This window comes from Danio rerio, chromosome 2 (assembly GCF_049306965.1).
Source record: "Danio rerio strain Tuebingen ecotype United States chromosome 2, GRCz12tu, whole genome shotgun sequence".
Taxonomy (NCBI): Eukaryota; Metazoa; Chordata; class Actinopteri; order Cypriniformes; family Danionidae; genus Danio; species Danio rerio.
Window position 1 is genome coordinate 36,120,325 of NC_133177.1, and position 26,601 is coordinate 36,146,925.

The following is a 26,601-nucleotide window of genomic DNA, read 5'->3' on the forward strand; positions in this document are numbered from 1 at the left end:
CTTTTCTTTTTCAGTATGGCTTTTGAAATTTATTCGATGTGGTTAGGGAATGTGGTGGATGGGTCAATCTGTGCTTTTGAAAAGGATTTAGGGAAGGAGGAGGGCGTGTCAGTCGATCGGTAAGTCAGTTAGTCAGTCATTCAGGCAGTCCATAGCGGCCTCTAGTGGATTTATGTGATAACAGCTGCCACTCATGAGTTCTGAAAAAGCGTACGCAGCGGCCTCTGGTGGAATAGCGAAAACAAAAAGGGGTACATAATCAGAATGACCCTGGGTTGAAGTTTTGCCTATATGGAAAGTGTAAACTGTAAAGCAGTGTAGCACCATCAACTTATTTTGTAGTTACACATGTTCAAAAATGAAACTTAAAGTGGTCTATTGAATATTGTGTGTTGAAACAAATGATATCTTCAAACTTGTTTTTAAGGGATCACCAAATAAATCCAAATTTAACCAAACTAAATATTTTATAGTCTCGCATAGCTCTGTTTACTAATCACACAAAACAATGTCTTAATTAAGATCTAAATAAATGCCATTATGTGAGGGTTTAAGGGATAGAAAATATCATTAGCTCAACAGCCAGTTTGCTTTCATGTTCGAGGCAGTGGGATAGATTTATTTCTCCCAATCTCTCCCGTGAAGCACAGACAGGTGCTGTGTTAACTGCTCTGAGAAAGCGAGAGAGCGAGGGAGGCTTAGGCTCTAAATGGTTTGTGGAATGGAGGTGTTAGCTCGTGTCAGCTCCTTGCTTTTGCTGACAGATGAGCAGGAGCTAGGAACAGGAAATCCCTGGCCCTAATGCCCAGAAGGGTGTGTGTTTATGTGTGTGTGTATGTGTGGAGGTGGAGATAAATAGAGATGGCTGTGTTGTTGTACTGCAAGGTTAGACTCACAGCGCTCCGCTTTGGGCGAAAGCAGCAGACAGGCAGACACAGGAGCGTCTCTGGTGACAAATCAATCCACGTCTCACTTTCTCCATCCCTGAACTCAAACTACACCAGAACCGGAGCGACTGCGGCAGGAGGCCGAGAGGAGCGATCGGTTGGAGCTCTAAGGGCTTAAAGCAGGCAACAGAGACCAAAACTTCCTTTAGGGCTGCACTCCAACTGCCAAGTACATGAGAAAAGTGGCTTTCCGAACAGAAAATCAATTTAGAGTCATTCAATACACTGAGCTGTCGCGGGTGAGATTACAGCTTGTTCGCCGAGTTCCATATTCAAATCCCAGCCTCGGAGCCAATGCCGCTTTCTGCACCGACTACAGCTCGACGCTCAGCTCCATTGATCTGATCTACTGCGGAGGAGGCCAGCAGGTTAACACGTGTAAAAAGGAATATGTCTCAGGCGCAGTGGGTCGAAGAAGGGGGAAAGAGGTTAACCGTTACACGCGCTCACAAAATCTCTCCCCGGGAGCGTCCGTGCCGCGTGTGAAGAGTGAGCTCAGCGGCCAGACTGTGTTGGCGGATGCGGTGGTGCTAGATATGATTGACGGTGACGGCCCACAGCACTTTCTCTTGTAACTTTCAAATCATTAAGCCTTTAGTGTATCAGGCGGCTCTTTTACGACTTTGCCTGGATAGCTTTTTTTTTGTGCTCGTCTAAATTGCTGAAGCAGGATGTGTTGAGAATATCATTCATTCACTGAGTCAGGGGCCAAACAGAGGCTAACCAGGACATCAGGAAACGGAAATACCAGTGTAAGGTTACTGGCAGTACCTTGTCCGAACCAGACATGCCGTGATAAAACTGTCAGAATATGCTATAGGTCGTTCACAGTAAACGAGATTAGTCACAAAGTCACTGATTTACTTTTTTTTTCTAGTTCACCATTTTCTAAATAAAGTTAGTTTATCTAAAATGTGTTTAATTGTTTTAAATGATTGAGTGTTTTCTTAATCAATCTCCTGGTGACTAATTTTAGGCTGACTATTGGCAAATTAATCCAATCATTTTGTCTGGTTAAGCTCAGCATGTTTTTTCATACAAGCAAATCCATCCATTTAATTAACCACGATGGACAAAACCAAGTCCCCTCTCTATTCTATTTTATTTTTTTACATTAATCTGTAACTTATGATCCGTAACTCAAAATGGAGTTCATTTATCTAAAATGTGTTTAATTGTTTTAAATAATTGAGTTTGTGATTTTGTCAATCTCCTGGTGTCTAATAACAAACATTCTGGTCACTATTGACATATGAATTCAATCATTTTGTCTGGTTAACTCAGCATGGTAAACACGATGTACCAAACCAAGTCCCCACTCTACAATTTTTACATTAATCTATAACTCATAACTGCATCACAATCTGGAATAAAAAAGTTGCAACTTCCATTGCAGCGTGACTTTAATGAAAGTTTATCATTGTGGTGAAAATAGAATTTCATGCAGCTCAGCGCCTGATTGGCCAACCTGATTTCACGAGGAAATGTAACTATTTTACATTTTGTCAGTTTAGTGGCTAATTCGTATGAATTCATATTCATATGAGTCCAGTCGTACAGAAATGTGTGATTTTTAAAATTTATTTATTTATTTATTTTTTTAAAGAGGCATGGCACTAAACCCCACCCCTAACCCCAACCGTCATTGGAGGATGAGCAAATCATACTAAATTGTACAAATGAGATTAAATATTTATATAAATTAGCTGCAAAATAAAAAAGTAACACATTTTGCATTGCTTCTGGGTCCAGTCGCTCCTGGTGACTAATGACAAATTTTAGGGTGACTATTGACAAATGAATCCAATCACTTTGGTTAAGCACAGCATATTTTTTCATACAATCAAATGCATTCATTCAATTAACCATGACGGATAAAACCAAGTCCCCACTCAACATTTTTTACATTAATCTATAACTTATTATTGCATCACAATATGAAATAAAAAGCTGCATCTTCCATTTCAGTGTGACTTTAATGAAAGTTTTTCATCTGTGGTGACACAAGTAAACTGAAAATATAATTTTATGCAGCTCAGCTCTTGATTGGCCATCTTGATCTCACGAGCTAACGTAATTATTTAAATTTTGTCAGTTTAGTGGCTAATTCGCACAAATTCATATGAGTTCAGTTGTACGAAAATGTAAAATTTTTAAGAGAAGGCGTGTCATCAAGTTAAGTTTCAAATCAAACTTAATTGTACAAATGAGATTGTACTAATTCATACAAATTCGCAGCTAAATAAAGTTACAAATTTTATTGAGTTCCACTTCTTAAGTGCGACATCTCGGCTTCTAAATCCAAGTGCTTTGTCAAACTGTATGGGGAGACTTAACAAATGGCAATAAGAAATGTTTACAAAGCGCTGTAATGCTTTCGAAAATCATGATCGCAATATATCCATGCCTAAAATCTGATTGCCAGAAAGTGATTAATTTTTTTTTAAATTGTTAAAATATTGATGTCTGTGATGCAACAAGATCAGAGACTGTCATGTACACCATGACTATTTATAAAATTCACTTTTTGTGTGTGATATGACACAATCATCAACGAATATTTTTTTGGCTTGGACCCGGAAACAGTATTCCAATCGTCATGACTTAACAAGCGGATAGTGTTGGACTGGCTGATTTTGGTTCTTTGTGCAGTATTTTGGCTTTTTTTGTAGAGATAAAAATGATTTGACAATTGACATTAGTACAAGGCATTACTAATATGGCACCCCTATTCACCCTTAATGCAGGAATGAAAAGGAGTTAATGTGGAGTGGGCAGGCCATTTGTGCGGATGAGAGTTGTCTATGTTTATGCATTAGACATTGTGTGTGTGTGTATATGCATGTGTAAGTGATGACAGGCAGGGGTGTTAACGCAGGCAGAAGTGGGGGGCGGACGGTTATGACAGTTCCTGAGAGGCTCTATTCAGACGACCTGCAGCCCCGCCATCTAAATTCAATTAACTCCACTGACTGCTGTTCTGTCACCATTAGTGGTAATTAGTTAAAACATCAGAGTATAAACAGTAAATTGGCTCTGGTAATTAATTCCCCCTCACAAGCATATGAGAGCAGGAAGAGAGAAAGAGAACGTGAGAGGGGCACACCGACGGCAGTGTACTGATGAAAAGAAACCTGTAGAGGTTATTGGTGGCTTTGTGCTATCAATTATGGTTAGGCATTATTTAGGAAACAGTGCTTGTGTGTGTGTGTACAAGCCCACTAATGGACAGGCATAAAGTAAGCAGCACATGGCATCAGTTACAGGCTTGAGCACTCAGCGCACAATTTATGCCATCTGGCCAAGCCTTTGTCTATTTTTTCAAATCTTTAGATATGACCTGTAGACTTTATTAGGTTTTTACGCAAAGCAAAGCTACTTTTTTTTGAAGATTTGTTATTGTAATGACATCTAAGGCACACATACGTTTTGCATTTTTCTTTAATTAAGAGTTTAATTGCAATATTAGCATTAGCATTCAGTGCTAAATATAGCAGCAATACATACATATATCCGCTAAATATCTTGGACAAAAGTCATTCAACCGCACTTAGTCAAGACTAAAGCCAAAGTGTAGATGCTGGAGTTTTGTGCTGCGTATGGATGTTGTAATGAGCAAAGAAAAAAAACAAAGCATATAGGCAAAACCTTTCATAGGTAAGACTTCGTTTTTTACGTTTTTGCATGTTGTGAATTTTTGTGCTAAACAAGTTATGTTATTGATGATAATACGGACACTTGCTGCATTGAACAAAAGGTAAAGTAGCAGCAACTCACACGAAATACTAGGCTTATTCTAATTATGTTGAATAAAATCAGCAAACAATGTAAATGCAATACGCTGATGCCAGAAACTTGTATCATTGTTGGCTAAGTTAAGTAACGGCTGGTGTTTGAAGTAACTTATAACTAATCCACCCTAAATTATTGAATATTACAAATGTTATATACCATTAGGATCAGAAAGGTGGATGTGCACCTGGATGGATGTGAAGATACATGTATATATGTGTATATGGCTCTGGATGGCCATTTTTCCACTGCATCTTGTTCCCACATTCATTTCAAAGGAGCGCTACCCTGTACCAACATGGCAGCTCTATTGACGCATTCCTTCCAATAGACAACATAAGCTTTGGCAACATCTAATGTAAATATCTATGGCAGCAATATAGCAATTATTGCATCGAAATTCAATCCACTATGTTAGTTATTTATTAGCATCAGATTTACCATACACTGTACTTTTATAGAAACATCAGGTAAAGTTTGTTCCTTGCTACTGTAATCACTGGCTTGCATGGTTCGGGACTTGTGAGACTGCGCATAGATGGATTAGCTTTTGAGTGTTTGCACTTTCAGCAGTGAAAATTAAACCACACTGAACTGAACTGAACTAAACTGAACTTCAACTCTGAAAACTGGACTGACACATTTTCAATTTACTATAATCTTGAAGCTATAGAAATAAACATGAAATAAACAGGAATTGAATAGAATTAACTATAGTTTTACCGTTCCTGTTTACTCAGAACATGAAATGTTGCATTCACAGATCACAAAGATGTCTATTTGATTTCAAAATAAAAGATCTGTTTTTAAAGCATTTTTTAATCTGTAAAACGTTTCTTGTCAGAGTGTAAATTGACATTTAAAAAATGTCAACAATATGTTTATGATTTAGATTGCAAGGCTGCATTTTCATCAGATTGAACTCAGCAAATGTTTTCCAGATTAAGACCTCTGACATCTTAGAGACACGTGTGTTCACTGAAAATGCTGAGCACATAAAAACTGCTGACCTTTTGGCCAGAACATTTTGCCCAGTTTTCCTGGGTCAACTATATTCAGGGATTGGACATGAATGCATTTCCACTGCACATATCATTGGGTACCCGGCATTTTGGTTGTTGATGAATGACCCTGAATGAAAAAACTTTCGCCCACGTGTGCAAAGCCCAGCTGGGAGTCCGTCCTCTGGGACTAAACCCTGCCCACTCAGCAAACAGGGCCCACCTGTTTAGACAAACGCATGATTTCATAGTGCTGCGCAAATCCATCCATATTTAAGTAGAAATATGCCCTTTCCTGCCATCCCCCCAGTCACAAAGCTAGCATCGTAGTGGTCCCTCTACCCCTAGGGAGGAGCAGGGGGTGCTTGGACTGAGGCTTCCCAGCTTTTGTAAGGACTGTGGATAGATAGAAAGAGAAGGAGAGAAAGCGAGGCAAGCAAGCTGGCAGATCTAACCCTGCAGTGTCACCCTCATTTCCTGGGTCAGCGCCTGGGTAATGGTCTATTAATTTGCTCCATTTTCCCCTGTGAGGCAAAACTCAATCTCCAGCCGTTTCACTCTGCTGTGCCATCCACAAGGTGATTGATTGAATAAACAGCTGTCACTACTGTGAGCGCTCACACCCACCGACACAAGTCTTATCCTGAATACCATGCACTCAAACCAAACACACACACTTACCACAGTAAGGTGCTTTCTCAACACTGTTCCCTTAAAGTAAACCCACACACACGTCTTAAGGTAAGCCGCAGTTGCTCTGAAACAGGTGCACACCATCTTGCCTATAGTACAAATGCACCAAGATTGTATTGAAATCTGAATTAAAAATGCACATTCCGATGAAGTCAGCAGTAAACAAATTTGGAAGCAGAATTCATGTACTGTAGATTTAATACCTATAAATGTTTAGGGTTTTTCTTAAAACAAGCTAAATAATCTGCCAATAGGTAAGTAAAGTACAACTATTTACTTTCAGTGTGAAAGTATTTCTTACCCTACTCAGATTATAGGAAAAATCCCTTTTAATTTTGACGTAATTTTTCTGAAAACTAAACAATGTTATTTGCTTTTTTTAGAGTTTTATTTGCAAGATAAAACTCTACATAAGAAAAGAATTTATTTGCAGCGTAGGACAGCTGTAACACTTTACAATAGCTACACACTATAAATCATCTATTAAGCATTAGCAAATAGTGAATTCATTGTTTGTTAAGCATTAAATCTACATTAATAGACATTAGTAGCAGTTGACAGCTACAAATGCTCTATTCTAAAAAAAAAATTCAAAAAGCACATTTTAAAATGTGTTTAATGAACTACTAATGTACTTTTATACTTTGTTACTGATTAATTTTTCATAACTAAATTATGGATTGCATTATTTACAAATCATTTGCTTTTAAGAGTAGTTTTTTTTTTTTTTTAGATCATTCAGAATGAGTTAAATGTTTAATAAACTATTGAAATCAACATTTATATATTATTATTCAGGCATTTACTAATAGTTCATTTGAATTTTAATAAATGCTTTATTAACTCAACTTCATTTAGTTTTTTTTGACCAAAAGTCAGCACTATTTATGCTTTATACATCCCTAATAAATGACTATTAAAGGCTCGGTATCAACTGAACAATACATCTTTGCAATCTTATCTAAAAAATAAAATGACTGTAAAGTTTAAACATTGCTGAATAACAGGAGTAAAAATTGGTTGAAAAAAACAATATAATAATTTTACAATATAACATGATGCAACATTTTAATGTTATTTAGCAATGTCTAAACTGCACAGTCATTTTATTTTACTTAAGATTGCAAAGATTTATTTTTCATTTGATGCAGTTTCATTTGTGTATCTTAAGATGGATACAAATTAATAAAATAATTTATTTCTTTTTTTCTGTTTAGAATATAACTGAGCCTTTAATTATAAATGTCATTGTCATTATAATGGGATTTATAAAGCATAAATAGTCCTCACTTTAGATTAGGTCAAAAAACTGGATGAAGTTAAGGTAATAAAGCATTTATTACTATTAATATATGTCAGAATAATAAGAAATATAAATGTTAATTTGAATAGTTTATTAGTCATTTACTTACACATTCTGAATAATCTTTAAAAACCAGTAACTTCTCTCAAATAACTGGTTTGAAAATGATGCAATACTTAATTTTACCCAATAATGAACAAATAATAATTAAATGAAAATACATGTGCTTACAAGGCAAGAATAGAGCCTTTATATCTGCAGTTATAAACTTCTTACTAACATCTATTAATGTAGAGTAAATGCTTAACACATAATAATTGAACTAGTTGCTAATGCTTAATAAATTATTTATAGAGTATAGTTATTATAAAGTGTTACCCAACTCTGCTGTTGTTGGTAGATAAAAACGCATGCCCTTTAAAAAGTCCTCAAAGTTGTTTGTGTGTTCAGATAATCATGTCTCCTCCCCTCTGATGAGCATAGTTATGAATCTGGCCTTAATTACTGGCTTGCATTTCCACATGACTGCCAGTGTGTCTCTAAACGCCCCGCACATATGCTGGTTATACGCATCAAACCAACATCATCTTTAGCCAAACACTCCTCTCCAGTGAAACAGAATGACAGCGCGATGCCGACAACAAACCACTCCCCTTTTCCCTCTCCTCTTTCAGTTGCTGATTGCATTTGCCTTTTTAAATGTGACACAGAATGTATGTATGTATGTGTGTGTGTGTATGTGTGTGTGTGTGCGTATGTGTGTGTGAACGGTAGCGTGAGGAGCTGCTGTTAAACAGCATAATGCATCACTGTCAGCGGTGATCGGCCTCCGTGTGCAGTTAGCACAGATGCCAACACCGACGCTCTTCAGGTCCCAAACCGAAGATGACCTCGTTCCATTTCATCAGACGTCCTTTCGAATGAGGCGCGATGCCTCATTCCCTTCTTCTCTCATCCTTTCCCCTTTTTTCACCTAACCCTGAGTAATCAGCCTAGAAACTGTCCAGCCTGCTTAGGTTTCTTCTGCTCACTTACAATAAAGTAAAAAAGCACACACACACACAGACAATCTGGGCTTTTCCCATTATGAGCCTAATTCCCATCCTTTGGCGTATAAAGCACATATTTCCCATTATGGAGATGACTTGTAGCAGCTCACCTTGCTCTGATTTAGGGAGGAGGGGAGGCGAAAAAATGAAGGCTGACAGGCTGGCTGGATTTATTTGATTGCGCATACAAGGCAGTGTCATTTTCGAAGATGCAGAGTATAAAGAAATGTGTATGTGTGTGTGTGTGTGTGTGTGTGCATGTGGCCTTAAGGCAAGGAGAAGAAAAGAGAAGCCTTGAAAGGGAGGGAAAAAACGGCCCTGAATCAAATCAAATTCCTCTTATCGGGCATTATTTGACGACGTTATCAGACAACGTAATGTGGTTACATTCGGTAAGAGGCTGAGAGATTTCACTGTTTACTGATGTTGGCGTGCTTAAGGGCAAGATGAGAGAGAATGAGGCAGGCGTAAACACTTGATGCATGCTGGGAAAACTTGTTTAAGGCCATGCTTTGGTATGAAATGGAGAAAAAAGAATTCATCAGATTCGTCAGATGAGGAGAAGACAGATCTTTTTGGTATGGTTTGTGGTGGTCGGGACCTTGAGATGGTCATGGTCAAACTGACTACATTGAGTTCATAGAGTATATTTACTATTTCTACATTTCAGAGGTTTTAAATTCAGATAAAAAAAAGGAATTCTAGGCCAGTCTGGATCTAGAATTGTTGGTCCTCCTAATTGGCTTTAGATTGATAACACTGGTTCATTACTCACATAAATTGAATGTAGAATGGTAAATGCTATGTGACCAACAGAAATAAAGTGTCCAAAATGTGACATTTTTTACAACATAGGCTAATTTTGAAAACATAGCCCTTTATACATTTTTGAAGATTGCGAATTATGTAGCCAGAGGTATATATGGCTGCATTTTATCTTTAAAACGAACACTACCGGGCAATATGACGCCGTTCATTATGGACAGCTTTTTCGTTACCAGTTTGTTTGGTAGCTCAACATGTACATCCATAGAGCGGAGTTGAGCCAGATGGTGTTTGAGTCTGGTGAAGAACAATTTCAGAAAGCAGATAAGACAAAAACAGAAGCTAAAAAACAAAATAAACAAGTAAATAACAGGGTATGTGGTAAAATCTGAAAACGTGGTAAAAATCAGGGATCTTTTCTTTTTCTAGATTGCTTTAGTTTAAAGCACTGCATTTGGGTTTAGGGAATGGGGCGGGTCAATTGGTGCTTTTGAAAACACTATTGGTTGGGTTTAGGGAAGGGGGAGGATGGGTTTATCGTTCGGTTGGTCAGTTAGTAAATCAGTTAGTCAACAGCGGCCTCTGGTGGATTTACGTGACAACAGCAGCAGCAGAGAAATTTGAGATCTGAAAATGCAAACACAGCGCCCTCTGGCGGATTCAAGAAAACAAAAACTGCAAAAAATCCTGGAACGTATTTTGCTCTCTCCAGAAATGTATATAGGGGTACGTAATCAGAATAATGGTTTTTAACTAATCTGGTCACTAATTATCGGTTAAAAACCTTTGCTCATTAGTTAAATTTTTAACTTTAATAAAACACACAATAGCACTTTATTTTGGCTGTCCATTTGAGTATTAGTAGACTGTCTGCTTCATATCTGTTAATACTGCCCCTTTAACAGACATTTAACTGACTATAAGAAGTACATGTCAACTTCACTTACACTAACCCCAACCTAACAGTCTACTTATAATCTAATTAGAATTAGTTGGCATGTGGATGCAATGTAATTTCAGTTCAACAAACAGACCATCAAAATAAAGTGTGACCAAACACACATCAACCAGCTAATCAAGGCCTTCAGTCTCAGAATAAAACTCCATTACAAAAACCATTACTAGCTGAACAATCTTTCACCAGTCTAAGTTGGTGTGATAGGGCATTTGCTCCTTAAGATTAAAGAACAACTTTAAAAGTGTACTGTAATCTATTATCTTAAATTCTCATGCAGTGTCGATGATGTGTGATCAGCTTTCCAGGATGCAGCTGGTGCACAAGTGTATTCAGACTTTACCAGGTGAGCATGGCAGGTTGTGTGAAGTCCTCCTCCTTCACCATCTCCGCCATGAGCTCAGCATGGGCACACTGTAAGAAGAGAAAGATTTCAAAAGGCACAAGCTCTCTGCCTGTGCCCATTAGTGGCAGCTTTGTTCTCTCGCCAGTGTGTTAAGAGCTCTCTGTTTTGTTCTCCATAGCACACACTCACACACGTGGCACACACACCTACACTCGAAAACTTACTTTCGACTCCTAGCAAACCAGACGAAGACCATTAAACTCACCGAGCGAGTGAATTTGCTGCAATTATGAGAGTAATGTTTAAAAGGTCAAGGTGGGACTTGCATAAACAGTGATGTGTGGGGTGTTACAACCATTATAAATCTTTAAAAGATACCTACATTGGTTTTATGTCAGTGTTCTATCTAAACGTTTCACAATATCTGGGTTTTATGGATACAGATATGTAAGCATGAAGGGATTTTTCTGCATTTGGAAGCAGTTAAATAAATATGCGCATGCTGTTTGAGTTATGCTGCGTGAGGCTAAATGAGAGGAGAGACAGACAGCTAACAACCCCAGCCGGAGCTGCCGGTGGCGGGCTGCCAGCTACCAGGGGAGCACGCGTTTGAGGCGGCTTCTGTGGAGCTTTTTTTCTGTCTTTTTTTTTTACATAGAGGCTTGTAAAACAACATACGAGGAGTGTCAGAGGCGAAAGCTACACCACCACACAGCTAGCGGCCAAGTTAGCTTGATTCTGCCTCTGAGAGGCAGCGAATTTAAGATATTAGCATGTGCTAATTCAGCCGTCCAGTGTGTAATTGTGCTATCAGTGGGGTTAGCAAGAGGTTACGAGTGATGAAAGTGCTTTTAATAATTAGGGAACGTCTAACGCTGAGAGAGGCCGCTGGCTCTGGCCCTCATTAGCTGTGCTATCAGAATGGAGGTCCGGGTGAACGGATGTACTGTGATAAAGGTGTGCTATGGCTGAGAGAGAGGAAAAGAGGGTTTTTTGAAGACAGAGTGAAAGAGAGAGAGATAGTGAAAGAGAGAGAGAGAGCCATCCATCTTGGCAAATTAGAGAAGATCAGGCCAACACTCAGTCAGAGCTGTCACAGGCATCCCTCTCTCTCTCACAGCATGGCATTTAGGTGAGAAATCTCAGCACTAAAAAGTTCTGTCAGTCCTATTTCCTTGTTATTGCCCCTCTCTGCACGCTGGTCTCACCGGCCCTTCAGATTAAACGGAGTCCCCACCTTTCTCCACGCAGGGGTCCGGTGTAGGGGGGCATCCCACATTAATCATCTTTAACGCGCTGACAAGCAGCATGCGCCAAACCCCCTCCATGCCTCAGGATTTATCTCTCTGTCTTCTGCTAGCCATCACTCACTCCCTTAGAGAGGGAAAGGGGGAAACAGAAAGATGAAGGGAAGAATAAGAAATGGACAAGAAGAATGAGACACTTTAGAGACCACATGTGCTCTGGTCCATAATGGTTTTTTAGTAAAGTAAGGTGACTGGTAAAGTTTTTAAACTGATTTTTATAAAATGTGTGTTTTTTATCATTACTAAAATCAAGATTTAACTGAAGAATTTGTATAATTTTCTGAGCCTTTGTTAAAAAAAAGAAAAGAAAAAAATTTATATGTAATTTGGGATAATGTGTGTGTAAAAAAACCAAACAGACATTTAATTTATTTTATGCTATTTTATGTAATTATATATATATATATATATATATATATATATATATATATATATATATATATATATATATATATATATATATATATATATATATATATATATATATATATATATATATATATATATAATTACTGGCCACTATATTAGGTACACCATACTAGTACCATGTTGGATCCCCTTTTGCCCTCAGAACTGCCTTAATCCTTTGTGGCATAGAGTTAACAAGGTACTGGATATATTCCTCAAAGATTTTGGTCCATATTGACAGGTGACAGGATAGCATCACGCAGTTGCTGCAGATTTGTTTGATGCAGTCCATGATGCGAATCTCTTATTCCACCACATCCCAAAGGTGCTATATTGGATTGAGGTCTCATTGTCATGTTTAAGAAACCAGTCTGAGATGGTTCGCGTTTTATGACATGGTGTGTTATCCTGCTGGAAATAGCCATCATAAAATGGGTACGCTGTGGTCATAAATGGATGGACATGGTCAATAACAATACTCAGGTAAGCTTTGGAGTTGACATGATGCTTAATTAATAATGGGCCCGAAGTGTGCCAAGAAAATATCCCCCACACCATTACATCACCACCAGCTACCTGAATGATTAATACAAGGCAGAATGGATCCATGTTTTCATGTTATTGATGCCAAATTCTGACCCTACCATCCAAATGTTGCAGCAGTAATGGAGACTCATCAGCCCAGGCAACGTTTTCCAACCTTCTATTGTCCAATTTTGGTGAACCTGTGCGAATTGTAGCCTTGGAAAACCTGAGTGGTCTTCTGCTGCTGTAGCCCATCCGCCTCAAGGTTGGACATGTTATGCATTCAGAGAAGCTCTTCTGCACACCTCAGTTGTAACGAGTGGTTATTTGAGTTACTGTTGCCTTTCTATCAACTTAAACCAGTCTGGCCATTCTCCTCTGACCTCTGACTTCAACAAGGCACTTGCGCCTACAGAACTGCCGTTCACTGGACATTTTCTCTTTTTCAGACCATTCTCTGTAAACCCTAAAGTTAGTTGTGCATGAAAATCCTAGTAGATCAGGAGTTTCTAAAATACTCGTACTGAACTGTCTGGCACCAAAAACCACGCCACGTTCAGTCACTTAACTCAGCTTTCTTCCCCATTCTGATGCTCAGTTTGAACTGCAGCAGATCGTCTTGACCATGTCTACATGCCTAAATGCATTGAGTTGCTGCCATGTGATTGGCTGATTAGAAATTTGCATTAACGAGCAGTTGGACACAGGTGTACCTAACAAAATGACCGGTTAGTGTGTATACAGTATATATATATATATATATATATATATATACATACATTGGTGCAGTTATATTATATTCGGTACAGTTAAATTTATCTAACAATTTTAAGAATAGAAATAAATAAAACAAATTACAACTGAATGTAAAAAATATGGTTATCTTGATTTCTAATTCTAATTTCATTTAATATGTTCCCCTTAACATATTACATGAGAATTCACAAGTTATGTACAAAAGTTAGATGAGTAATGCTAAAGTAATATCTACAAATATATTAGATAACGAGTTTGTGAGGGTGTGTCCAGGGCTGGAGGACTGTGTGTGCGTGTGTCTCACAGGGGAGACATGATTAATCACTGGCTGTCTCTATTAGTCAATCCCCTCTTGGGACGATGTGGACCCAAACACTACACTGCATGCACACATAATGGGGCGGTCTATAGGAAAAACATTAGGCCTCCACACTAACACACACACACACATAGTCTGTCATATGAAGCCTTGACATGGCCTTAGGTATTTGCAAGCCACGTCCACTCCCTGCTACAGGCCTTCATCAGAATGTGCTGACAGACTGATGATTTAGTGTCTTCTATTGTGCGGATCCTCTCCGTCTTGTGTTAGCGTCAAAGCTGCCAAATGACCCGCTCCCTGTTTGCTAGTAAGTGTGTGTATGTGTGTGTGTTTTCAGGGAGACAAGTGACAGGGAGGTGGTTTAGGTCCCGACAAGCGCTTGACCAAACCATCATGACTCCATTACTGAGCCCATTGATTGTGTACGGATGAATTAAAGAGCCAGTTTCGAGAGCCACACACTCATTTTCTCTTCACACGCGGACAGAGGGGGACACATACACACAATCACACGCTCTGTTAACAAATCCCATCATGCACACATAACAGAGTCAGAGTAACACTCTGTCAGTAAACCATCTGACATGTCAACACAAAAAATAAAGAGGAAAGAATTGAACGAATTGAAATACACAGGGAAATTATTATTGATATGGTCACCGTTTGCATTAGAAATGTTAATGTGTCTTTAAATAGTGTGTTTTAGGTTATATCTACTGACATCATGTTTATTTCGCATATAGGTAAAACTTTTTTTTCATGTAATTTTAAATATTATATGATTTTGAGTGAACAGACATGTGTAATTCCTACATTTTTATGTCAGGTTATGTGATTTCATGTTGCAAATGAGGGATGGTGTAAGAAAAGTAGTTGGATTGGAGATTTATCTGCTGAAGAATGGGTCTGGACCTCTCTTTGTTTACTCTTGCAGACGGTGATTGCTTTGGCACGACTCAAATTATCTTGTCAGGACAATAAAGCTGACCGCTTCTGAAGAGAGAACGAGAGAGAGAAAGAGAGAGAGAGAGAAACAGAGATCTGGGGTATGATGGGTAGATAGAAAGTGGTTTCATTTAATATATTTAACATAAAAAGCTTAACAATAAATAAGGAATAAATAAATGTGTTGTTATTTTTTAAAATAGCATTGACATCTGACAAAAGGCTGCTGGAAATTTGGCTGATAGCCTGTAAAAAATAACCCAAAAAATGGTTACAGCTCGAAATACCTCAAATCAGTGACTGGCTTGACATCATTTATGAAATCTATAACATGTAGAGGCTAATAATGAATAGTCGTTTAAAGATAGAGGAGTTTAATAAGACATGGAGAAAATTGGAGTATATTCTTTCATTAAGACCAGATTTAATATAGAATGTATATCAGAATTATGTGAATTTCATTTTGTTTATTTTTTGTATTTTTTTGTATTAAGGGAAAACATAAAAGAAAGAATACAATATCTATTAAAAAATAAATAAATAAATAAATAAAAATTTAAGATCCTAAAAGCGGGAGCCACAATATGGGTTAAAAAAGTGAGCTGTAATTGAAAAGCAGCAAATCAGTTTTTATCGATTTGTGTTTTTATCGCTTTACGAGTGTATAGTTTTGCTTATTCTTATAATATCCTCGAATTATTAATATAAATTCTGAATTTATTTAATTATGGAAATTTTTGGTATTTTATTGCTTCTTTTATTTTCTGCAATTTCTGGATTTCGATGTTTAGTTGTTTGTACCCATTGTGGAAAACCCTATATACCATACATCTGTGTGTAAAATTGGAAACTTCAATAACAACTAAATAAAAAATTAGCATTGACAATACTGTGAAACTAAATGCTATATACTATATATATATATATATATATATATATATATATATATATATATATATATATATATATATATATATATTTATATGAAGTCAGAATTATTAGCCCCCCTTTCAATTTTTCTTTCTTTTTTAAATATTCCCTAAACGATGTTTAACAGAGCAAGGAAGTTTTCACAGTATGTCTCATATTTTTTCTTCTAGAGAAAGTCTTATTTGTTTTATTTTGGCTAGAATAAAAGCAGTTTTTAATTTTATAAATACCATTTAAGGGACAAAACTATTATCCCCGTTAAGCTATAATTTTCCTCGATAGTCTACAGAACAAACCACTGTTATACAATGACTTGCCTAATTACCTTAACCTGCATAGTTAACCTAATTAACCTTGCTAAGCCTTTAAATGTCACTTTAAGCTGTATACAGTAAAGTGTCTTGAAAAATATCTAGTCAAATATTATTTACTGTCCTCATGGCAAAGATAAAATAAATCAGTTATTTGAAAAGAGTTTTTAAAACTATTATGATTAGAAATGTGTTGAAAAAATCTTCTCTCCGTTAACCAGAAATTGGGGGGAAAAAATGAACAAGCGGTCTGAAAATTCAGGGGGGCTAATAATTCTCCACCAGCTGCATTAATAATCTTCCCAAAATAAAATTGAACAATTGACATTGTTCTCTCTTTCGTGTGCATATATATACCCCAAAATGAACAACTGTTTAGAAAATGCTACACCAAAAAAATAGAAAAAACAGTCTATCCATGAAAACAATGACAAAAAACAACAACAATCCATAAAACAATGAAAGACAGTCTCGCATAGAGTACAAAAAAATTGTGACTAACATCAGAGTTCAACACAGAAACAAAAGCATTACCATGGTATCCAAAACAGTACTGCACTGATCATAAAAGAAAGAAAGAAAGAAAGAAAGAAAGAAAGAAAGAAAGAAAGAAAGAAAGAAAGAAAGAAAGAAAGAAAGAAAGAAAGAAAGAAAGAAAGAAAGAAAGAAAGAAAGAAAGAAAGAAAGAAAGAGGCAGAAATAGGTGAGAGGAGATAAGACAGGGAGAGCACGGAAAACAAATAAAGGGCCAGAAAATGAGAAATAGATGTGCAGGATGTTGCTGGACGGAGCCGGGGAGGGAGGAGGGAGAGGGACGAGCGAGAATAGGGTGGTGAGAGAAACAGAGACACACAGAATTGTAATCGATTACCTATTTTTCAAAGTCACTTAAAGTGTCCAGAGTGTGGGGCCGTTAAGTAGTGGTGCTGGAGAATAGGGGATGGGTATGCGCAGGCACGCATGACTGGAAGAGGAGAGGAGAAGGAGGTGGTGGAGAGATGTATGGGGGAAGGAGGGGGTAGTTTTAGGATGCTAACACTGACCCTGCTACCTTCTCACCGATGAATCTGTGCTCGTGCAGGAAATAGTTCTGACAGGCCAATATGCAGGCAGAGGATTTGTGCCCCCAGAGGGACTTTGTCGCATGTATGCAAGTGTGTGTGCGCGAGCGTTTACATGTGTTTGCGCGCATGTTTGTCAGCATGAGTGTGTGTGTGTGCATAGACTAGACTGTTAGCGATCATCACCCTCTCAAACAGCACACACATCATATGAAGACAAACACAACAGTGCCCTCTGAAGTCAAGGACAGCTCAAACTGAGCCCAGGGCTTTAAGTAGAAAGCAGAACCAGGATTATATCCCCACTTTATGTGTGTGTGTGGGTTTGTACATCTGTTTGCAACCTGCCCTCAAGTTACCTCATCATCTCGAGAAAAGATGCTCACTAACCCCTACTGAAACAGATCAATAGCTGCCTCCTAGACATTAGAACCAAACTGCAAAACATCAGACGTTTGTTACACACTCACACACTTTAATAATTGGAACATAGTGTGTGCTGTTTTTCTTTGAGCAATGGAAACTGTATTTATATCTTAATATCCAGGCCCATAGCCAGGGGGGTTTGGGTGGTTCGGAAGACCCACCCCTCACTAATAAAGGTCCAGAATTTGTCCCATACATGAGATCATTTGTCCAATTTTGACTGCTATGCCATAATGGTGAAAATAACGCATTGAAAAAGAGCAAGCAGAATCCTCTGTTGGATGTCAGTGTGATTTTAGCTAATCAGTTTTGGCCATTGCAAACAAATGAAAGGTTCAGATCCAAAAACCTCTAAATGTCGTCTGAAATTTTCTTCTAGAATAAATATTTGTTTTAGGCTCCTGTGCGTAGGTTCAGTAATATAACTTTTATGGCAAAGAATAAGTCCTTTTTATGGTCTTTAAAGTGAAATAACCCAATGTAAACAAACGAGCCCGAGAAAAAATTTCATTTTTAATGGAATTGTCAGACAGCACTTATAGGTTTTAGCATCTGAACTCCTCAAATATTTTTCATGTGTCCAACATTCAACTGTGCAAGAAAACATACAATCTGACATAAGTAAAGTCATCTTTTTGCTATTTAATTGTTGAGAAAACATTTTGAGAGTAACTTTTATTCTAAATTTTGGACCTTATTCTTGAAACAAAAAATTGCTAATAAAAGGTGTGAGGCACCAAAAGCGGACCAAATTAAAACTGGTTTGAATACTGTTTTGGCTAAAATTGTCAAAAAGTGTGGTTATATCTGACAAGTTAATTCAGGATCGTGCTTAAAATGTTAATAAAATGCAGTATTTAAATTTCATAATTAAATAGAAAATGAGCCGTATAATTGTCCACTTTTTAAGAAAAAAGAACCACCCCTTACACCAGGCTGGCTATGAGCCTGATATCTATATATAACATGTTAATATCTTAATCGATAAACTTATGGTGCAAAGTAGCAGGATGTGGAACTCTCTTTATACTGTTTAATTAATGATAACTTGGTCTAGCAACCATAGAACAACACTGTCAGCCAATCATAACATCTGAACAACAATCTAGAACACCTTAGCAACAGCAGCACCAATATGATAATATTTGAAAACACCATAACAAGCGCATAAGAACATCCTTAACACTAAAAACCAAATAACAAACACTAGTTGTGTACCAAATTACACATTAGCTGCATCCCAAATGGCACATACACCATGCATTTATGCAATATATAAATGTTTTTTTACTAAGTGGAAATTCAAGCCATTTCACAGATAATTACCGAACAATACCTGCACGAGGATAACCGCATTCACTATCAGGACTCAGGGGGCGCTATAATCACTCTCATAGGAAAATTTTGCTTTCACAATACAAAATAAATACAATAATCCAACTTCAGTGGCTGAATGCTCCGCTCCTTCTGCTGTGTGAGCAAAGCAGAAGCCGTTGAGTGTGTGAAGTGTCCATCATTCCACAAAGTGCACTTATTCTTTTTAGAGTTTTCAGTGTGAATGCACTACTTACACTATTTATACTACAAAATGGCGTAGAATAGTGCACAAGTTTGCAATTTGGGACAAAATTATTATGCACTTATGCAGTATACATTCAACCATTTTGTCCCAAATGGAACACTAAGGGTATTTAACCAATTAGAAATTGCAATAATTTCCCACTCAACATTTAAAAGTGTCCCAATCGCCAAATTAGTGAAATAAATGACCAAACTACCAAATAATACATGTCATGCATACAGTCACATTCACCACTGGAAGTTACTTAAGTGTAATCACTTATGTAGGATAGTTTTGCTTGCTCAATCCAAAAGAAACCAAGTAATCTGACCTTACAGTAGCACCCAATAGCTTCTCCCCTTTAGCTATGTGAGCAAAGTGACCGCCAGCTGTGTTTCAGTTAAATAAGTACACCAAATGTCACTTGGACACTTCACGCACAATTCGACCACTGCTTTGCTCACACAGCAGAAGGAGCGGAGCATTCAGGCACTGATGTTGGGTTATTTATTTTGGATTGTGACAGCAAAATTCTCCTACAAGGTTGATTATACCGCCTCCTGAGTCCTGATAATGAATGCAATTATACTCATGCAGGTATTATTTGGTAGTTTGGTCATTAAGTTCACTATTTTAGCAACCGTCAAACATCATCAGGGAAACGGTTTGAATTTCTGCATAGTAAAAAGCTATTGGTGTTTCATTTCGGATGATACTACGTTCATATACTACGCTGTTGAGTGTGTAAGTGCATAAGTACATAGTGCATAAGTGTATAATGTGCCATTTGGGACGCAGCTTATGAATTTGGACATACTCCTTAGCTCACATACTGCTTTTCATATGCTAGTAGAGAAGTGTGTGGTTTTAGACACAGTTTTGATTCTGGACATAATGTCCTGACAACCAGGAAAAAGGCTCCTAGGAACTGCATAGCAATGCCCTGGCAGCGAGGTTTGCATAAGGACCTTTCACATTACCTGACATCTGTGTAAATCATACTAACGAGTGATCTAGCACGTGCACATCTCAAAGGCAAAATTTCCAAAGTGTGATTTCCTCACTTCCTGTTTGTGTATATATTAGAGCTTTGAGTTAGGTAAGCAGACTCACCGTGTGACTAACAGCTGTAGTCTTTTGGTAACAGTGAGTTCATCCAGGATATCCTGTTTGAAGGAGGATCTATTGTCCCGGAGGGCCAAAAATAGTCACTTTGATTGGGTAGTTCCAGATCTGAAAGATTGAGTGATAGCAGAGTGAAAAAGGAAGTGTTTTTTTCACTCATTTACAGAGCAGCACATTAGATAATTCGCATGCAAAAGATGTATTGGTCACAGGCAGCCATGATACACATTCAATCCCACTCACACGGATGGAGTATCGCAAAAATAAACATGGCCATGTGTTCAGATGTGAACGCACGTACACATGTCTGTTTGTTTATGGTAAAAAGGCTGTTTGTGTTTCTTTGGATATACTATAAAAAGACTGCTGAGGATTCAAAATCAGCAGAGTTCATGTATTTGTAACTATATTTCAAGTTATTTGAGGCTGTCCACACGAATACAGGTGTTATCAAAGCCTAAGCTTTTGCTATATGCTTCAGCCATTGTCCAAATGCAGTTCAGGTGACTAAAATACAAAATTTTTGAAAACTCTGCCCAATAAATGATTTTTAAAAATAAAAATACACGTGTCGTGGACATATCCTTATTGTTTAATTTATTGTGTATCTCACAATAAGTGAGAATGATCATTCTTTATAGACAGTGTATGATGAAATGTTGCCCATTGGTTAGTTGATGAGTGTATATGAAGTGTGTGTGAGAGAAACAGCTGAAGTGTCACAAGCTCAGTGGCGTAACTGTCTGTGCGGAGCTGTGGATCTGGTTTAATGAGGGAACAGGAGACAGGAGGCCGAGGATGACGGATTCTCCTCCGACAGAAATCTGAGCCACTTAATCCACACAGTCCAGAGAGAGAGAAAAAGACTTTGAGCACTCATCTGACCCATGTTCTTCTCCAAATTTACTATATAAAAAACTGCACCAATAGTGCTGTGTTTCTGGCCATTCTTACTTGCTGGTCTCAAAACTTTAATCTCCTTGAATTATACTTTGGGGATTCTGCCTCTTTTTTTGTGATCATAAAGAGAGTATTGGTAAAAACTGAGCTAAATGTGATGGTGAATGGGATCAGGACACAATGTGGGCTGGACTCAAATCAGCAGGTTCCACATGAGTGGCTATAAACTGCACCAAAGCTCCCATCAGTGCAACAGTCTGGTTTCAGAAGTAAAAACTACATTCATTTTCTCCATAGAGGAATTGATTTCTAGCAATAAATAATAAACCTTTAAAGACAGACCTGTAAACACTTGGTTTATTATAAGTTAACCCATATAGACATATAGTATATGAAAATATATACAAATTACATATATGGAATACAACAAAATGGAGTCTAGCCTCTTAACCCTTCACCCTTGTGTATTACTCCGTCCACATACAGCGGCAAGCAGAGGACACTTTACAGTTTGACAAATATTGCTGCTGTTGGACAACATTTTGAGGCCTTTTTAGTCGAGAATGTAGTTGTTTAGCTTCAGCTATTTTTAAAAATGTATAATTTCTGAGAGGCCATTAGCCTGTCTTTGGGCAAAGATGATTGATGATGTTCATTCACAAGATGGTGACAGAGAATAAGCCCTAAGAAAAACCAGCATAATTTCAAACTACAGCTGATTAAATATTTATCATACAAGTAAGTGGCTTTCCTAGTTGATCTCTTTCTTTTGTATGCTGTAGTACTGTATTTATACCATATTAATATTGTGATCTCCCGATTGCAACCGAGAAATACTGGGAAATCTCTGTAGACTGATGGCTTTTCATGCTGTTCAGCCTTATAATCTTAAAATGTAAGCAAAATCACCTGTTTTGTCATCACTTTAGACATTACGCTAGAGAATCATTCAAATGCTAGCTCTTAAGTGACGTTGGTAAATGAGCAACTGTTTTTGCTGTTCGTCTGGTGCGAATATGAATGTATATTGGAAGAAAGTAGTTCCTCTTGCTAAAGGGTTTTTGAGACTCTTCTTGTTTGATTTCTTTTTATACACACGATTATGTCATTGAACTGTTGTATGAACGCAATATCACACTTGCAGCAGTGCGATGTGGCTGTATATCGTCATTGGTGTGGTGGGACACTAAGACATGCCTCCCACCAGTGCTGATATACATCCATATCGCACTGCTACTCGTGTGATATTGCTCATATATACAAAATTACAGCTAATATATTTGAACATATATAGATCTACATATTTGTAATTCCAATTGTTGGAAAAATATATAAGTTGCCTTTTTTGCAATATTTCAAAATGTCTGTTGCCCATTTGACATATTTTATATTTGTGAAAACCACATATAAACTTGTATGTCATATATGTCATGCATTTATTGCCAAATGTCAGATTTCAATGAGGAAAAATCAGCTCTTTAACCATTCTCTAGTCGAAAATCTAAAACTTTTTTTTGGTAAAAACAAAATATAACAACCTTCCTCATTTCCCCCCCCTATCTGTCTGTTTTTCTCTCAGGTAAGAAGAAAGTGTCACTCTATGACAGTCAGGCACCCATCTGCCCCATCTGTCAGGTTCTTTTGCGTCCGGGCGAACTACAGGAGCACATGGAGCAGGAGATGGAGAGGCTCACCCACATGCACATCAGGTAGACTCACACATCCATTCCTGCTGTCATTCTGACAGCTCCATCAGTTCTTGTCACCGCTTCCCAAACAAATGAAGCACACTGGCTGCTCTCCCTCACAATAAGTGTGTGGCCTTAAAATCAAGACACCTGCTACATTGATGTAATGTTTCAGTGATTCAGGTTGTAGAACAGGTGCTTTTTCCACTCTGTCATCCATCAGCCCACATGTGCTTAGGCTTTTGTATGTAAAGTGAGGTGATCAAAGAGATCAGGCACTGGACTCATCATTCTTCCAGTGACAAACGCTTTCAGACATGGCAAACCAGCCTGGAGCTATGACCCAGGACTGCAGCTGCTGGTACAACAACTTGACCAGGTTAAAACACAGTGTTCTCATACACAAACCAGACAGAAAGTGTCACTCTTTGAGCTCAAAGCAACGATAGCCATAACAAGAAACGATGTCTTTGAATCCATAGGTCACATGCATATCATAGACCTCAAGCTGCGTATCGCGCTGCATATCCCCCCTTTCATTTTTAATAGATTGTGCTGCTGGGTTTCAAACAGGGACATGGGGAGAAAGCGAGAGGGAGATATTAATTCTCAGCAGGATATCTTTCCTGCACAAGTGTTATCCATCACACGGCGGTGAGGAGTTCTCTTTTAATAATTAATAAAGGGCAGTGGGCCGCCCTCCCTGCGGGCAGCGGCTGTGGACACTAACATGGCTCTGGCCCTCTGTCGCCCCTGCCTGTTTGATGGTGGTGGTTATTTAAAGAGCCCATATTATGGGTTTTTGAAAATTCCCCTCCATGTAGTGTGTAACACAGCTCTAAGTGAAGTGAAGTATCCAGCTAAGGCTTAAATCTGTAAGAATACAGTGTTTAAAACTGTTGATTCATCTATAAAAGAGTCGACTCATAGTGCTTCGAACGAGTCGCCTTGATACCGACTCATTAGGTGTTTCGCCATGACGTACGAACGAAACCAAGTTATTCACGTGCACGCGCAAACCCGGGAGATTTCAAACCTGAGGCCCCGCCCTCTGACGCAGAAACCCAGACACATACACACACCCACAAACACACACACACACACAAACATGCCGGTTGATTGAAGTCACACTGCAGATGGATATATTGAGTCTCTAGCCAAAGATGAAACCTCAGCATTATAACCAAGCAGTTGGAAACTTCTGGAAGCTACATGCTACAAAGAATACTTCATCTGAGTTTGTTAAAGGAAGGATCAGTAAAGAGTAACTGATGGACATCAGGATGGGTTTCTTCCATTTCTCAAGTGTAAGTACGTGCGGTTAAAGTTGTTGCCTCGTTTACTCTAGCTTGCAAATGTATTTAGTTGTGATTTGTTACTTGTAACCGCGTGTACTGTATCAGGTTAACTGGATATATTATCTTATCGCGTGCAAAGTCACGTTAAAAACGCGACGCGTGCTGCTTTGTTATTGGAGCTCCGTGCTAGAGTTCTGCTCCCGCGATATATTCGGAAATTTATTCCCGCGCCGCAGAAATCTGGCGCGGGGACAGCCGCGGGAATAAATTTCCGAATAAATCGCGGGAGCGGTCGGTAACGGGTTTAATTTGGGACGGGAGCGGGCTGTCTAGCAATATCACGGATATTGCTATGCGAATTAGAAAGAGAGAGTCTGCTTGGTATGAGAGAGCGTATGAGAGAGAGCGAGAGAGAGCGAACGAACGAACGAACGAGCTCTGTGTGCTTTGTGCTGTGTGTATGTGTCTATACAGACAGCTTGGCTGTCTGGACTGTATACTGGGTGATTTTTGGTTGTGTTCTCCGCTCTAGCGGGACCGGGCGCGGCGGGCAGAAAACGGAGCGGGTTCTCAGGCTAAAACCTGGCGGGTGCGGGCGGAAGCGGGAGCGTTGTCATCCGGAGGTGTGTGTGTGTTTTTGTGTGTGTGTGGTATGGCGAGTACACGACTGTCTCCTTCGTTCGGTTATCCGTGGCACTATCCACTCGCCATAGTGTGGCAGCTAAAATTCACGCCTACACTATCGAGCGTGTATGAACTGTGATTACTTTTTAAATTGCTGATTAGCTATTGGCCATTTCCCTCTCTGACTGAAGGCAGTCGACCAATCGCGACAGACTGTCATCGGTCCAATCAGCGCAGATTAGCTCCGCGCTAAGGAGGGGTTTGGGAACAAATGAATCACTGGACGATTCATACAGGAGTCGCTGGGATAATTAGGTAAAAATAAATGCAGATTATAAGACCATGAAAGTGTTTTTTGACCTTGCATGCATATTAGACTGTTGTTGGAGACCCTTACAACCAAGATATGACCCTATTTCATGTATAATATGGGCTCTTTAAGGAAATTGCATCATTGCTCCTGATCTGTCAGGGTTGGATGCCACTTGGCATTATAGGCCTGTGATTTAGCCTTTCCTGTGCTCCTTTTAACCCCTGCTTATGGCCAAGAGAGTTATTTTCCCAGGCTATAGGCTGTCCGGTTGCTTAATACTGAGTTAGGATACAAAGAAGTAGAGAAAAGATGGAGAAAGAAATAGGAATGTTTGCAGTTGCATAGAGATTTTGGTGAATTGAAGTCAGTAAAATGAGAAGAATACAGATTTAACTGTAAAAGCATTTGTTATTTTCTGGAAAGGTCAAACATAAAGTCTTATTGTTCTTTATCTGAAAGAAAGTTGTACCGTTTAATTTATAAAAGTGTGAGCAAATGATCACACAATTTTCATTTTTGTGCGAACTGCTCCTTCAGTAGTTTGTTGATCATTGCATGATTAGAAAAAAAAACAGATGTGAACAAAAATATGAACAAAAACAGATTTTAAAGAGCCCCTATTTTGCATTATAAAAGGTCATATTTTGATTTCGGGGATCTCTAACAACAGGCCGATATTCATGCAAGGTCAAATACCCTTTCATTGTCTTATAATTTGCATTAATTTTTACCTAATTATCCTAATGACTCCCATATGATTCGTTCAGTGATTTATTTGTTCCCAAATCCCTCCTTAGTGCGATTCAAATCTCTACTGATTGAATCGATGACCCATCTGTTGTGATTGGTCGACTGCATTTACGATTGGTCATATGCCGATCACAGCTATGAAGTAGCTCACAGAGTATGTGTAAGTCCAATGCAGGACTGCAGTTAAACACTAGCATATTACTCTACTCTTAAACATAACCCCAAGTAATAACAATGACACACATTCAGTATTAATCCACACAGTGGCAAAAGTTTTTAAAATTGACCATGCCGTGCGTGAATGAACAGCTGATGGTGGCCATAGCAAAGGCAAACGGCAGAGGGTCACGAGTTCAGAAACGTTTTTAAATTGGTAAAGGAGGAAGCACGCGTTGCATTTTCAACGTGGTTTTGGACACAATATATGAACTGCCCCATAACGATTCAAACTGAAAGATACAGTACAAGCACTAATCTATAAAAGATAAGTAATTACAAGC

At 38.3% G+C, this 26,601-nt stretch overlaps 1 protein-coding gene across 38 annotated transcripts in view; it reads left to right on the top strand.

Moving 5' to 3' along the window:
• The window catches only part of rnf220a (ring finger protein 220a), a 352,070-nt gene that overhangs the window by 282,605 nt on the left and 42,864 nt on the right, over nucleotides 1-26,601 (top strand). For all 38 annotated transcript variants that reach the window (XM_073918763.1, XM_073918754.1, XM_073918671.1 and 35 more), the window contains one exon: nucleotides 23,008-23,137. In XM_073918763.1, coding sequence (XP_073774864.1) covers nucleotides 23,008-23,137 — 130 coding nt within the window. The remainder of the gene's footprint in view (nucleotides 1-23,007; nucleotides 23,138-26,601) is intronic.